General features: G+C 36.4%; 1 protein-coding gene across 6 annotated transcripts in view; it reads right to left on the bottom strand.

Moving 5' to 3' along the window:
* diaph2 (diaphanous-related formin 2) overlaps nt 1-16,358 on the bottom strand; it is a 288,518-nt gene that overhangs the window by 84,599 nt on the left and 187,561 nt on the right. For all 6 annotated transcript variants that reach the window (XM_046849151.1, XM_046849150.1, XM_046849153.1 and 3 more), the window contains one exon: nt 13,154-13,278. In XM_046849151.1, the coding sequence (XP_046705107.1) occupies nt 13,154-13,278 (125 nt within the window). The remainder of the gene's footprint in view (nt 1-13,153; nt 13,279-16,358) is intronic.

The following is a 16,358-nucleotide window of genomic DNA, read 5'->3' as shown; positions in this document are numbered from 1 at the left end:
TTCGATGCTGCTCCATCCTACCCTAATTACTCTTTCATCACAGTAGGTGTTGCTATTTAAATTCAAACACAGTACATTCTCAGGAGTTGACCAGAGGGAAAAAAGGAAACACTGACTGTGACTGTGTGTGTGTGTGTGTGTGTGAGAGAGAATGACTGTGTGGTAAACCATAGTATACATTTAAAATGTTCTTTGCTTAATAAATGACATGCTTCATTCAATATCAATTATTTTATCTAATTAAAAAAATGATAAATAAATAATCATTGACCAGTGGAGTCAATGTAGATAACTGCCCTTATAGTGATAGAAAAAAAGAAAGGAAAATGCTAGTATTAGCTTTGACTGTTTATAGCTTTAACATAAAATATTTCAGGGTCTTGGTAATTTAATATTTAATGTTTAATAAATACGTGTTTTTTTTATTTAATACTAGGAAAGATGTCATTTACATCATACTATAAAGAATGATGGAAACGTAACTGCCGCTACAAACAGTTCACTTGTTTTAGCACATTTACCTTTTTTTCAGCTAATGGACATCTGAAACACCCAATTACCTTTTGTACTGCCTGGAGTGTGAGACTGGCTTGACATGCTTTCTACCTCCCACTACACAACCTTAGAAAATCAATGCAGCCACTAAATGTAGCTCTAAAACTATAAACTATTTAATGCCAAGCATAAACACAATCTCATCACTACAGGCATCAAAGTGCCAGATCCATTTATGTGTATGTTTACAGTATCTGAGACTGAAAATCTTTTTTGAGTTAAGTTTTTTTTTATTTAATTTTACTTAATTTTATTTTTTTATTTCTACAGTTGAGTATTCTGGTGTCAATCATATGTCTCAGGTAGCACAACTGTTATATCCCACCAAAATACTTTTGCTGCAGTAGCTATTAATACTTACAATGTACCCGCAACATTGTGCTGAACGCTCTATGCGCTTTGATTATGGCTAAGAAGAATTTCACAGGCATTCATATATTATATTATATATATATATATATATATATATATATATATATATATATATATATATATATATATATATATATATATACACTCATTCATAATTGAAAATGACAGGATACTGGATATGACACAAGAAACATTCAGATTGCACTGATTATATGCACCAGCTACAGATTTGATATCTCTTGTATAAATATTGTAAGCAAAGTGGAAATAGACGGTGGAAAAGTTCATTTTGTACACTCAAGAAACCAATGTAGCACTCATTTGTACAACTTTGTTTTTAGCAAAAGTAGGTGATATCAAAACAGTGGCACTAATCAAAATAACCTTTTTAACCTGTTTACTTTCATAAGCATCTATTTAATTTCATTCCTATCTAAAAGGAGTTTCATGTCTTCTTTCTTTTTTTAAATAAATCCAGTTAAAAGTCCTATTTTGTCTGAATTCTTCTCTTAAAAGATGTGTTAGTTTAACAAGTACAAAAATAATTTAAAAAGTCAAAGGTAATTGACATTTTAATTATAATTAAACATATTGTTATATATGAAGTGGACATAGTTTATCTTATACCGGGGATGAGTATATTAACAAATTTAAATGGAAAAATCAGAGCTTCTATATCTAGAACTTTTTTTTTCTTCCTTGTCCCACTTTATCTTTCTTAAAGATGAAGAGAGATGAAAATAAAAGCATTATGGGCAATTGGTAAATTACATGATATTTGTACTCATTTTCTTTTTATCAGGAGGTCATGAGACAAGGATGCTAATTCGAAGATAAGTAGATAAGATTATCTGCCAATATACCAATATAGCTGTCAGAGAACCACCAGCCATGCCTCCCTCAAACCCTCAAAACTCTCGCTCAGCCTCTCCCTCCTATTAATCACCTGCACCTGTTTTTCCTTAATCAGGCCCCTTTAAAAGAGCTCTCTCTCCATTCAATTGCCATCTGATCTACTGTACACTTACCCTAGATCACCCAGACTCCTTAATGCTCTTCCCTGTGCTCCTTGTTACGCCCGCTCCATTTAAGCTTCTTATTCCCTGCACTCTCTGTTCATAGTTTCCTTTGTTTGATTCTTACAAATCAATAAAATTACACTTTGTTTTACTCCCAGTTCCCGCTGTCTGGTGTTTCGTGACAATAGCACAATGTTAACAACAAAAAGAGGATTGGACTAATCATAAAGCAGCTCTTTCATCCATTGTATGCTATTTATATTAGGAGAAGTGTTGTATACAGTAAATCCTTACTGTGATGGACAAAACTTAGAATAAGTTAAATCTAATGGTCTCTCCATTTAAAGTATTTCAACAAAGGTTTGATTAAGGTTTTTTTACATGGGGCAATTACATTTAGGTTAAAAAATGCTAAATATGCTGACCAGCTAGATAATACTAAAAAGACCCCAGGCCCTTGCTAATAATGTTAGTGCTTAAATAAAACATTTTAAATAAAAAAATCTAAACTGTATTGTTTGCCAGATATTCAGACATTCAGATGTGTTACATATACTACAATTCTTAATTCAAGGTAGAGTACAATTATTCATCTAAACACATACCATGGGAAAAGTTGAATTTCACTTTCAAAGTACACCTAAATTAAAGTAAAAAAATGTAACTTTAAAAAAAAATAAACACTCTTGAATGTTCTAGATTAATGAATGCATAAGTAGACACAAAAGACATCTGACTTAAATCACACAATGATTTCAAATACTTTCTCATTTGAGGTCCCTAAAATAGTTTTTTATCTATTAAATAGATCTCCATCACCTATTTTTTGTCCCACAAGTTTAATTTCACAGCCCCCACACACAGTGTGCCTATCACCTTGCTTTGAGATAAAGATCTCCAAATTCCTCCATCATTTTAATCACTACACTGCAAAAGCAGCCTTGTTCGCCACAAGAATTTGTTGTTTGCCTTTTGTCAATTCTTTCTCCTTTTATGTACATGCTTGCTTACATATGTTTTTGTTTGTTTTTTATTGGAGATTGGCTAACTTGAATATTGCGAAAGAAATCGACCATTTACCAGAGAATATATACTTATTTTGGATTACAGGTATTATACACTTTACATATTATATTGTATATCCCACTGACATTGGAAAAGCTCCAGGCAAACTAGCCTATTTCCTATCCTTTGGTTCACACCAGAGTAACAAATCTAGAAGATCAACTTTAAGTCTTCATCATTGAGAGTCGATCCAAGGTCAGGCTTGGTTCAGGAAGCTGCAAAATCTCTGTTTCCCAAGTGATAATTCAATGTGCAGGTCTGCCAAGTGAGGACAAGCAGCTGAATAGCACAGCAAGCATTAAACCAAGGAAAGCTAAGAAAATCACAGATATGCTAAGGTTTTGATGACCTCTTATAAATCACACGGTTGTAATAAAAATCTAAATAAACTTAAGGTGAATTAACATCTTGTTTTGTTTTACTAATGCATGCAGAACTTTAAAGATCAAAGAATAAGAGACTGTTATTGCAATGCTGTTACCTAAATTGTATAATATAATATGACATAAATATAGCTATAAACCTGTAATATAAATAGTCATTTGTGTGAAGGAATAAACAGCCAACAGTATGTTAAGCAGATATGATGACTGAGAAAACACTGGAGTAAAAGTGGTAAATAAAAACAAAGTAAATTGTATGAAAACAGGTTCAAAATACAGTAGCCATGGTTACTACACGTTTATTTAAATACAACTTTCTTTACTAATGAGAATGATTAGAAATAGTACAATTCGTTCTCAGGTCCTTCAAGGAGGTAAATAATTATTTGTGCATGAAACCAATGTAAACCAGGAATGCTAGCCTCTAAAAACATTCAAAACTCTTAATCCAACCTATTCCATGCACATCATGCAGCTTTTTCAGGTGCCTTTATGCTGATCTTGACCCTAACTTGACCTTGACCTTTGTCAGCTGTCCATCTATAGTCTAATATCAAACATCTCCTTTATCTCCAAGATTTTTGGTTTTAGCACAGCAGTTATGCTCACACTGTTAGGGTGCGAGTGAAACAGGAGGCAGAAGCCGAAGTACAGCTCGCTCGAGTTTTAATGACGAAAGTGAGGGAGAGCGATACACACAAGCACACACACGCGCACACGGCAGTCCTTAGGTTAAGAGAGTCCGAAGTGCAGAAGAAGCGCAGCCGGTACAGGATTGTGGAGTCCAGACGGAACGGAACACATAGAGTCCTGCATGAATCACTGAACACATACCTTAACAACCAATACAGTATTGTTCAAAATAATAGCAGTACAATGTGACTAACCAGAATAATCCAGGTTTTTAGTATATTTTTTATTGCTACGTGGCAAACAAGTTACCAGTTGGTGCAGTAGATTCTCAGAAAACAAACAAGACCCAGCATTCATGATATGCACGCTCTTAAGGCTGTGCAATTCGGCAATTAGTTGAGAGGGGTGTGTTCAAAAAAATAGCAGTGTATGCCGTTGACTGTACAAACTCAAAACTATTTTGTACAAACATTTTTGTTTCTAGGATTTAGCAATCCTGTGGATCACTAAACTAATATTTAGTTGTATGACCACAGTTTTTTAAAACTGCTTCACATCTGTGTGGCATGGAGTCAACCAACTTGTGGCACCACTCAGCTGTTATTCCACTCCATGATTCTTTAACAACATTTCACAACTCATTTACATTTCTTGGTTTTGCTTCAGAAACAGCATTTTTGATATCGCCCCACAAGTTCTTGACTGGATTAAGGTCCGGGGATTGGGCTGGCCACTCCATAACAATTTTGTTGGTTTGGAACCAAGACTTTGCTCGTTTACTAGTGTGTTTGGGGTCATTGTCTTGTTGAAACAACCATTTCAAGGGCATGTCCTCTTCAGCATAAGGCAACATGACCTCTTCAAGTATTTTGACATATGTAAACTGATCCATGATCCCTGGTATGCGATAAATAGGCCCAACACCATAGTAGGAGAAACATGCCCATATCATGATGCTTGCACCACCATGCTTCACTGTCTTCACTGTGTACTGTGGCTTGAATTCAGAGTTTGGGGGTCGTCTCACAAACTGTCTGTGGCCCTTGGACCCAAAAAGAACAATTTTACTCTCATCAGTCCACAAAATGTTCCTCCATTTCTCTTTAGGCCAGTTGATGTGTTCTTTAGCAAATTGTAACCTTACCTGCACATGCCTTTTTTTTTTTTTAACAGAGGGACTTTGCGGGGGATTCTTGAAAATAGATTAGCTTCACACAGACGTCTTCTAACTGTCACAGTACTTACAGGTAACTCCAGACTGTCTTTGATCATCCTGGAGCTGATCATTGGCTGAGCCTTTGCCATTCTGGTTATTCTTCAATCCATTTTGATGGTTGTCTTCCGTTTTCTTCCACGTCTCTCTGGTTTTGCTCTCCATTTTAAGGCATTGGAGATCATTTTAGCTGAACAGCCTATAATTTTTTGCACCTCTTTATAGGGTTTCCCCTCTCCAATCAACTTTTTAATCAAAGTACGCTGTTCTTCTGAACAATGTCTTGAACGACCCATTTTCCTCAGGCTTTCAAATGCATGTTCAACAAGTGCTGGCTTCATCCTTAAATAGGGGCCACCTGATTCACACCTGTTTTTTCACAAAATTGATGACCTCAGTGATTGAATGCCACACTGCTACACACCCCTTTCAACTAATTGCCCAATTGCACAGCCTTACGAGCGGCATATCATGAATGCTGGGTTTTGTTTGTTTTCTGAGAATTGCCACGTAGCAATAAAAAATATACTAAAAACCTGGATTATTCTGGTTAGTCACATTGTACTGCTATTATTTTGAACAATACTGTACATACAATAACGAACAAAGGAGTGATTGTGAGTGAGGAGCTTATGTAGAAGCGGTGTGGAGTGATGATGAGCCCCAGGCGTGATTAAGCCCGGAGCTCTAGGGAGAGTGGAGTCATGAGAGCCACCAAAGGGGGCGTTGCAGGTGGATCCCTGACACACACCTACTTAGGAGTAAAATTTTTGGTCAGGATCAGTCAGGATATAGGCCTCATCATAGCATAGAGAGGGCGCTAGTTAAAGTGGGAAATACCCTGCTATGGGCCTTTGGTCAGGGTTGTGTCTCCTTGCTTGTGTTATTTGACCTTAGTGCAGCTTTTGACACCATTTATCATAATATACTCCTTGCTAGACTAGGAAATGTTGTTGGAATAAAGGGAACAGCTCTCTCCTAACTTAGGTCTTATTTGTGTCAGTCGGCGTTGCGCGCACTTCCGGTAATCCCACTTCCGGCGCTGCGCTGTGCCGTCTCGCCAACGGCGCGGCGGCTATCAACGTTGCGGCGTTGTATATTTTAGCAAAAACAGATTGCAGTGTTGAGTGTGTAAAGGATATAAGACAGTGGATGCTTGATAAGTTAGTTATGGTTAACTCAGATAAGACGATAGTACTTTTACTAGGACCACATGCAGCTAGAACTTTAAGTTCATTTCTATAGCGCTTTTCAAAAGGGACATTGTTTAAAAGCAGCTTAACAAAACGATTTATAGACTTATAAATAATAATAAACATTTCAATATAAGTGAATTATGTGTATTAATCCCTGATGAGAAAGCTGGGGGTGACTGTGGCATGGAAAAACTCATTTAGGTGGTATGAGGAAAAAACCTTGAGAGGAACCAGACTCAAAAGGGAAACCCATCCTCATTTGGGTGATAGATAGACCTGCTGGCTCGGCGCACACTTGACACCCTCATAGGTACTGTGCGAGGCCTTGGCATGCAAGACCTTCTGGTTTGCAATGAGATAATCATTAAAGCAGTCCCTTTGCTCAGGCAAAGATGTGGAGTGTAGCAGAGCGAAAGTAGACATACCCTCTTTGCTTACTTCAAAACAGACATGACAAAAAGACAGAGTTCCTGTATGTGTGTCTAGCTTACAGGTTATGCAGATAATGTCATTGTTCAAGTCTTTACTTACAAATTGCTTCTTTTCATCTATTACACTTTGTTTGATGTTGAAGGTCCAAAACTCCTTGTGTTGGCCACATTTAAAACGTATATTTTTTCAAGTACGGCCGTAATAAATACATCAACCCCATTTTCTTAAGATTATACACAGGGAGTTAGAAGTGAACTCCATCTGTGGATGGTCTTTCTGTCTCAGTGTGTACACCAGTCAAAGACCTTGGTGTACTTATTGACTCTAGGCTTTCCTTTGAGGCTTACGTGAATAATATTACCAGGATCGTCTTTGTTCACCTTAGAAATATTGCGAAAATTAGAACAATGATGTCATTACAGAATGCAGAAAAACTAGTTAATGCTTTTGTTTAATTTAGATTAGACTACTGTAATGCTTTACTGTCTGGGTGTTCGAGCAAGTGCATAAATAAGCTTCAGTTAGTGTCCTTACTAGACCTAAAAAATATTACCACATCACTCCTGTTTTAATCAGTCTACACTGTCTTCCTATTAAATCTTGCACTGATTATAAAATACTACTACTGATGTTTAAAGCACTAAATGGTCTCGCGCTGCAGTATCTGAGTAAAATTCTGTGCCATTATGATCACCTATGCCTACTTAGATCAAAAGGTTCAAGCTATTTGTTGGTACCTCAAATAATGAAGACTACAGGGGGGTAGACCCACAGTTATGGAACAGCCTTCCAAATAGTGTTCGGGACTCAGACACAATCTCAGTGTTCAAGTTCTTTTATCAGTAGATTTTTCTTATGTAAAGGAGCAGATATGAAGGGATCATGGATATAGAGTGTTCAGTGAACTGGGATATTTGTATGCTGCCGTCCCCTCACTCTTACATGTTCACTTAGGTTTGTTGACGGTGGTGCGGTGGGCCAGCTCTTATCCCAGAGATCCCTCATGTCTGTGTTTCCTTCTGGCTCTTCCTTTCAATTATGCTGCCATAGCGAGTCTTGCCGGAGTCCCCAAACTCTCTCTCTCTCTCTCTCTCTCTGTCGAGTTAAATATGCTCCTGAGGTATAAGAGAGACCAGTGTTCCTGTCGCTCTACTTTCCTCGGATCTGCCCGATTCGTCCCGGCCTGTCTCTGGATAGTGGATAGAGGCCACTCTGTGCAGCTGGGGATGGTTTTACATCAATGGCCTGGGGTTCCAAAAAATTATGGAGCAACACAGGAGCTTTTGAGGAAGAATTTGTACTGTACATAATGTCAACAGTCCGATACAATGACTCAGGACTACAGGTTGCATTTGATCACCATCACTGTACACCTCAATAATAATGTAATAAATTGACATTCTGTGCCATAAAGATGAGGATGGGTTCCCTCTTAAATCTGGTTTCTTTCTTTCTTCTTTGTGCCATCTCAGGGAGTTTTTCCTTGCCTCAGTCACCCATGGCTCGCTCATTAGGGATAATCTTACACTTATAAAGAACAATGTTATTTATTCTTTATTACCACATTAGCTGCTTTGAGGCAATGTCCACTGTTAAAAGTGCTATACAAATTAAAATAAATTGAACTGTACTTATATACTCCACCTCAAAAGGCTTAAATGAATACTGTACCATTGCATATAACAGCAACACCTACATTCTTTGAGTAAACCAGTTATTTCCAAGCAAGACACAATTGCATGCAACTTAGTTGTTCACATATAATGCACCCTTTAATGTTTTCTCCCACCTTTAAGAAACCACAATTATTATTATTTTGTATGTAAATTTGAGACATTTCTTAATAGTGGCTGCTTAAGCTTTGGTGCCAGTATAACTAGAACACCACCATTTGAAAAAAACATGTAATTATACAAACACAGTGAAGCAGAAATTGCATTAAACAGACACATTTTTCAAACTATGAGAGCCAGATATTTCTGGCCTATAGTAAAATATTAAATGATTCAAAGAACTAAAAGTATGCCAACAATTGCATTTTTTATATATATTTTTATTAAATATGATTTTTTTTTCTTTTTTTATTAATTAATTAAAAATAAAATTATATATATATATATATATATATATATATATATATATATATATATATATACACACAGTACAGACCAATAGTTTGGACACACCTTCTCATTCAAAGAGTTTTCTTTATTTTCATGACTATGAAAATTGTAGAGTCACACTGAAGGCATCAAGGGCTGTTTGACCAAGAAGGAGAGTGATGGGGTGCCGTGCCAGATGACCTGGCCTCCACAGTCACCGGACCTGAACCCAATCGAGATGGTTTAGGGGTGAGCTGGCCCGCAGAGTGAATGCAAAAGGGTCAACAAGTGCCAAGCATCTTTCGGGGAACTCCTTCAAGACTGTTGGAAGACCATTTCAGGTGACTACCTCTTGAAGCTCATCAAGAGAATGCCAAGAGTGTGCAAAGCAGTAATCAAAGCAAAAGGTGGCTACTTTGAAGAACCTAGAATATGACATTTTTCAGTTGTTTCACACTTTTTTGTTATGTATATAATTCCATATATAATTCCACATGTGTTAATTCATAGTTTTGATGCCTTCAGTGTGAATCTACAATTTTCATAGTCATGAAAATAAAGAAAACTCTTTGAATGAGAAGGTGTGTCCAAACATTTGGTCTGTACTGTGTATAGAGGTCCCCTGGTGGTCTAGTGGTTAAGATGCAGCGCTCTCACCGCTACGACCCGGGTTCGATTCCCGGTCAGGGAACCATCCCCAGCCACTCTCAGTGCCGGTCCCAAGCCCGGATAAATTGGGGAGGGTTGCGTTAGGAAGGGCATCCAGCGTAAAAACATGTGCCAAATCAAAACATGCGGAGGATCCGCTGTGGCGACCCCTAACGGGAGAAGCCGAAAGAAAGTTTATATATATATATATATATATATATATATATATATATATATATATATATATATATATACACACACATACACAGTGTATTCCAAAGTATAGAAGTATTCTGAAAGTACTCATGTACATAAGTATTCAGACCCTTTACTCTGTACTTAGTTGAGAGTCCTTTGCCAACAATTACAGCCTTGAGTTTTTTTGTGTATGATGCAAAAAGATTGCATAACTGGATTAGGGGATTTTCTGCCATTCTTCATTGCACATAGGTGGACAGCCACCTTCAGGTCTATCAGGAGATGTTCAAAATGATTCAAGTCAGGGTTGGTCAACTCTAGGACATTCACAGAGTTGTCCCTAAGACACTCCTGTGTTATCTTGGTTGTGTGCTTAGAGATGTTATCATTTACTTTCAGTCAGTTCAATCTTGGTTTCATCAGACCATCTTGTTCCACACAGTTCAGGAGTCCTTGAGGTGCCTGTTAGCAAACTCTAAGCAAGCTTCCATGCATTTTGCACTAAGGAAACGTTTCCATCTAGCCACTTGCCATAAGGCCAAGATTGGTGAAATTTTTCTCCAACAAATTAAACTCGTAGGTCAAGGTACCACTGTATTTTTCTGGAGAGTTTATCTTTTGCCATCGTCGTGCGCCACCGTCATTGGTCTAATATGTCCCTCAGTTTTTTGGCTTGAAGTTTGTGAAACCGGGAAAAACCCAGGAAAAATCCACAAATTAGCCGCTTCGTTGTTTAAGCTGCGGGGTTCAAAACGTGGGAAAAAGTAGCGGCTTATAGTCCGAAAAATACGGTAAGTAAGCAAATTAACATATGTAACATTTTATATTAAATTCATGACTTGGAAAGCATTTCCAAATAATAAAATAAAATGCTGCAAAACAACAGTCATTGAATTTAGTGCTTAGTGCTTTTTGTACTGCTTTGCTTTATTAGTTAAACTGAGCCGAAATATTTATGTTGTTTATTCAACTAAGGAGATATTTTTTTAATTATTTCCTAAATAAATCTAATCTTATCTAAAACCCCCTTGGCAAATTAAAGTTGCCCATTGTTTCTGAGCAATGGAATTCCACTGTAGATGCTGTGGCAATTACAACTGACGTAGATATTAGAGGTCACATATATAGGTACCAAAAACATTCCCAGTCATGGATTTATTTTTTCATTACATTTTTTGGTCTAATTAAGTAAAGGGCAAAATAATTACATCATAAAAATAATAAAATACAAATAAAATATTAATTAAAGTTTCACTAGGTTAGGGCCTTAATGGATCAGATTTGTTTGTTCACACACGACTGATGCTGGATTGATTTGAGATCTGGGGAATTTGGAGGCCAATCAACACCTTGAACTTTTTTGCAGTGTGACAGGGAAAATTCGCCTGCTGAAAGAGGGCACAGTCATTAAGAATTACTGTTGCCATGAAGAGGTGTACTTCATTTACGTGTACATGACCAATGTTTAGGTCAATGTTACATATCAGAGTAACACCATTATGAATACCAGGAGCAAAGTTTTCCAGTAGGACTGTTATTATACAAAGCATAACATTGCCTCCAGTTTGCCCTATTCCCATAGTCCATACTGGTTCCACCTCTATCCCACTTAATTACACTCTGCATACTAGCAACATAGCTCATTTTAAAGCCTAATTAACCTAAGGGTTAATTTGATTAACAGCCCCTGGCTGCTACTTAGCTTATTGGATCCTATGGAAGCAGTAAGGGTGTGGTTTTTTTTTACACAAGGCTTTTTTTTTTTTATCATTTTGGCTTAATGTGTTTTATTTATAACAGGTGTTGTTATATTATGAATAATTCCTTCAACAACTTAACCTTAATTATTATGCACACCAAGTAATGAGACAATAAGCCATAGTAACCTTAAATAATACTCAATTATTCAACTTACTGTATAAATATGTACATTTTTAAGTATAAACTTCTGATTGGACCTGCAAAAGCAAGAAGCTTGTAGTTCATGCAAACCTGCCCTCATGTGTCCCTTTCAGAAAAGCAATCACTTAGGCAACTAATCTAAGTCATTGTCTCCTACACAGCTAAATAAAAGAGACCCCAGACTCTATAAATGGTTTAAAATATGACAAAGTAGAATTAATTTTTAATTTTCCTTAAATTTGCACACCCATATCATTCAATCTGCATGCAGGCTGTATCTCTGTGTATTGTCTTTTCTGCCTATGTGACAGATTGTGTGAGATAGGGCAAGATTCCACAAGCAAGTTCACTTCTCAATCTTCATTGGCTTTTAAAATCCTCCAGACATCTGTGTAGTCCAAATACTGCCACAGTATATCTCTTGCTCTCGATTTCCTCTCACTCAAGTTATAATTATCTCAGGGTTGAAGTAATCAATACTAATACTCAGGTCATGGTCAAATTCTAACTTGGATCGGCCCAAGTCTCTACAGTAGTTTTATATTTCTTAGTCTCAGCACATTTCTTTGACTTGGTACAACTTACTATTTAGGGCAAACAGATTATTCTTATGCAATATAACCCATCATGAAGATTCATTTCAAGGTCATAAGTAAAAAATTATGAGTTTTAAGTAGAGGCCGAGTTTTGGCATTTTTAAATAAATCGACATCGGCTGAGTGTGCTGCAAATTAGGCCGATTATTAGGCAGACCAAATCGTAAATGTAAGTTTTGCACTTGTGTCAGAGTACATAACTCTCTCCTAACAGCAGATGACAGTAGTCTGTATTAAGCGTCCAAACAGGGATACTGGATGCTGGAACTGTGAATATATAAAGCAAGCAGTGCTTCTACCTGCCGCAATAGCTTTTTTAAATCATCTCTCCTAAGTTGCAAAAACAAAAGAGCAATAATTAAACAAGCATGTTCCGTGTTTTGCTTGTGTGCTCATTCGCTAAGCTAAATAGCCAACCAGAGTTCTCTTTCTCACCGACGAGATCCGCTGCTGATTTGACATGCAGACATGCAGAATTACTGAAAAACAGCTGACTAGAGACAGCGAACAACAAAATTTAAGTTTAAAGTGATTACATAAATGATAAAACATAGCTGTAATTTACTGTAAAACTAAATAGGTGCTAAGCACACTGTCACTGGGTTTCGAGTATTACACTAACTGATGTTAACTGTGGCTACATTAGCTCAAAGCACTTTGACATGAGTAAAAATAAAGGTCTATAGTTTTTAAATGCTGCATAGATCCGCTCATTTTGTACACACCATTCCATTACCTTTCTACAAATTGTAAAATCTAACAAAAAATAAAAAATCAGCTACTAACATGGTCTTCTTAGTAGTTTGATGAAAGATCAAAATAAAGCATGGTAAGGATATAGACATTTTTTCCACAAACTTATCTTGTTTGTCATCTGTCTTTGGGAAGTTCTGGATGTCATTCTCCAGCCTCTTGATCTGATGCTCCATAGTGTCCAAACTGGCTTTAAGGATCTGAGCAGACACTGAAAAAGAAGAGAATTTAATTTAAGATTTTCTAAAATAACGATTTATATCAGTCTCTCACCAGACAGCTCTTCAACATGTGGTGAAAACCCTTCACAGACATCTATAAAACATCAAGGATATCTCTCACCCCAGTCTTAAACTGCTCACTGTCTATTAACCACTACAGGAGCATCAGCTGCTGTACCAGCAAGCTAATGAAAAAATTATTTCCCTGAACATATTTAGCTTTTTATAACTGCTATTCCTCCATCCTCCAATCTCCACACTGAAGTTTGTACTCGGCTTACTTACACTATTGTTCATATGTTGCACACCTACTTCCCTACAGACAGATTACAAACCCAATTACAAAAAAGTTGGGACACTGTACAAATTGTGAATAAATAAAGGAATGCAATAATTCACAAATCTCAAACTTATATTTTATTTACAATAGAATATAGATAAAATATCAAATGTTAAAAGTGAGACATTTTAAAATAGCATGCCAAATAACGGCTCATTTTGGATTTCATGAGAGCTACACATTCCAAAAAAGTTGGGACAGGTAGCAATAAGAGGCCAGAAAAGTTAAATGTACATATAAGGAACAGCTGGAGGACCAATTTGCAACTTATTAGGTCAATTGGCAACATGATTGGGTATAAAAAAAGCCTCTCAGTGGCAGTGTCTCTAAGAAGTCAAGATGGGCAGAGGATCACCAATTCCCCCAATGCTGTGACGAAAAATGGTGGAGCAGAAAGGAGTTTCTCAGATAAGAACTGCAAAGAATTTTAAGTTATCATCTACAGTGCATAATATCTTCCAAAGATTCGAAGAATCTGGAAAAATCTCTCTGTGTACGGGTCAAGGCCGGAAAACCGTGTGGCATGGGCAGCTTACACATCTGGAAAGGCACCATCAATCAATGCTGAAAGGTGTGTATATATATATATATATATATATATATATATATATATATATATATATATATATATATATACACACACACACACACACACACACACACACACACACACACACACACACACACACCTTTCATGCACCTGTTCTGTGTATTGTAATGTAAATTGTACTTGTTATTGTCATGTTTGTATATGGTTAATTACTTAAGAAAGAAGGAAAGAAAAAAAAAAAAAGGTTGTACTTCCTGTATATTTTGAATGACAGGTGTCTCGTCCAATGATCGGTAAGTTTCCATTCACAAACTATACCTACTTTTTCCCGGTTTGTTTGAATTGTCGTTGTGTTTTCGGATTTGTTAATGTGTTTCGTGCAATGATTCAGACAAACTGGAAAAGGTAGGTATAGTTTGTAAATGGAAACGTACAGATCATTGGACAAGACACCTGTCATTCGAGATATACAGGTGTCTTGTCCATGATCTGTAAGTTTCCATTTACAAACTATACCTACCTTTTCAATTTGTCTGACTTGTCATTGTGTTTTCGGATTTGTTAATTTGTTTTCGGATTTGTTATTTTGTTTTCGGATTTGTTCATGTGTTTTGCACTTCTCGGCCACCATAATGTTGTTTTCTGAATAAAATATTGAAATTTGAAACTTCCACATCATTGCACTCTGTTTTTATTCACAATTTGTACAGTGTCCCAACTTTTTTGGAATCGGGTTTGTATATTTAACCAGTTTGCACAGTATTCCTTGATTCCCCTATGCATTTTTGTTTACTCGACTGTACTGTCTAAATTATTATAGTATAATCAGTTTTTCCAAATTTATTTACACACCATGTCATTGACAGTGTTTTTTTCATGACTTATATTACATTTGCACTGATGAAAGTGTTAATTGCACTGCTGCACATCACTTGCACTTTAATGCCAACCTGCTTTGCTGTCTCTGTGCACTCTACACTTAATGCAACTTGCTGGTTTGTGCTTTTGCTGATATGCTAATGCATGTTTTTAACTTTCATATAAATCCAAGTCACAAAAGCACAGCAAATTGACACCACCACAAAAAAAAGAAAAGGAAATGAATAAAATGTAACATAATGTCTATGTAGCACTAGCAAATCTACAGAATGATTCATTTTACAAACACAAAACAACAAAATAATTCCAAAAATAAAGCTCCAATCATGCTGTGTATGAGAATCAGTGGTGGAAGTAACGGAGTACATTTACTATGTTACTGTATTTAAGTAACTAAGAACTTTTTTTTTTCTTTCACTCATTTTTACACAAATATCTGTAATATTTTCTGCCATTGCCATTATTTGCGCTGCTTTTTTAAACTACCACTGGTGGATGATTTCCTGGCTACCACACTAGAGACCTGCACAGAACGGACTTTTCAGTCCCGCTCCCGCAATTTTTTTTTTTCTTCTTCCACCCGCAATATAAGTTTTGTCCCACTGACTGCTTCTCCAATCTGCTTTTTTAGTTTCACCTGCTTGCCTTTTGAATATGAATGAAAAAGGAACGGGAAATTAACAAACATATTTTGTTCTATTTTAGTTTGGATTTTTGTGTAAATGATAAACATGGACCTAATCAAGGAACTTTTTAGAACATAGAACATCATCTGAAACAAGATATTATAAAAAAAACCCCACAGGCCAAGGTTTTGTTGTGTTTTATGTTCCTTTCTTTGATAGTTAAGTAATATCTGTAGCACTCACCGATTCTCCTCTGTCTTGAGCTTGACATTGTGCCTCGGTGTGCTCTAGTAGTCTACCGCTCATGAACCACGCGAGTTTGCTCCCACACTTCGTAAATCATTTTATTTTATTTTTGTTGCCATTGTTGTTTTTGTGCAGTAGATACATAACATCCAGTATTTATACATATACACATATATATATATATATATATATATATATATATATATATATATATATATATATATATATATATACACATTTTTTTCAAGACCATTTTGCTGGAGTCCTACAAATGATTTAATTTTCCTGCACCCCGCTCACACACAACCACACATTATTTTACCGCTCGCACCCGCATTTACCCATCAAATCTTGTCCCGCGCTGCACTCGTTTGCGTCGGGTCCCACAGGAGAGCAGCTCTCTATATTACACACCACAGATGTACAGTA

Source organism: Silurus meridionalis, chromosome 5, assembly GCF_014805685.1.
Source record: "Silurus meridionalis isolate SWU-2019-XX chromosome 5, ASM1480568v1, whole genome shotgun sequence".
NCBI lineage: Eukaryota > Metazoa > Chordata > Actinopteri > Siluriformes > Siluridae > Silurus > Silurus meridionalis.
Note: the sequence above shows the minus strand (reverse complement) of the source record. Positions and strands in the feature narration are given on the sequence as shown.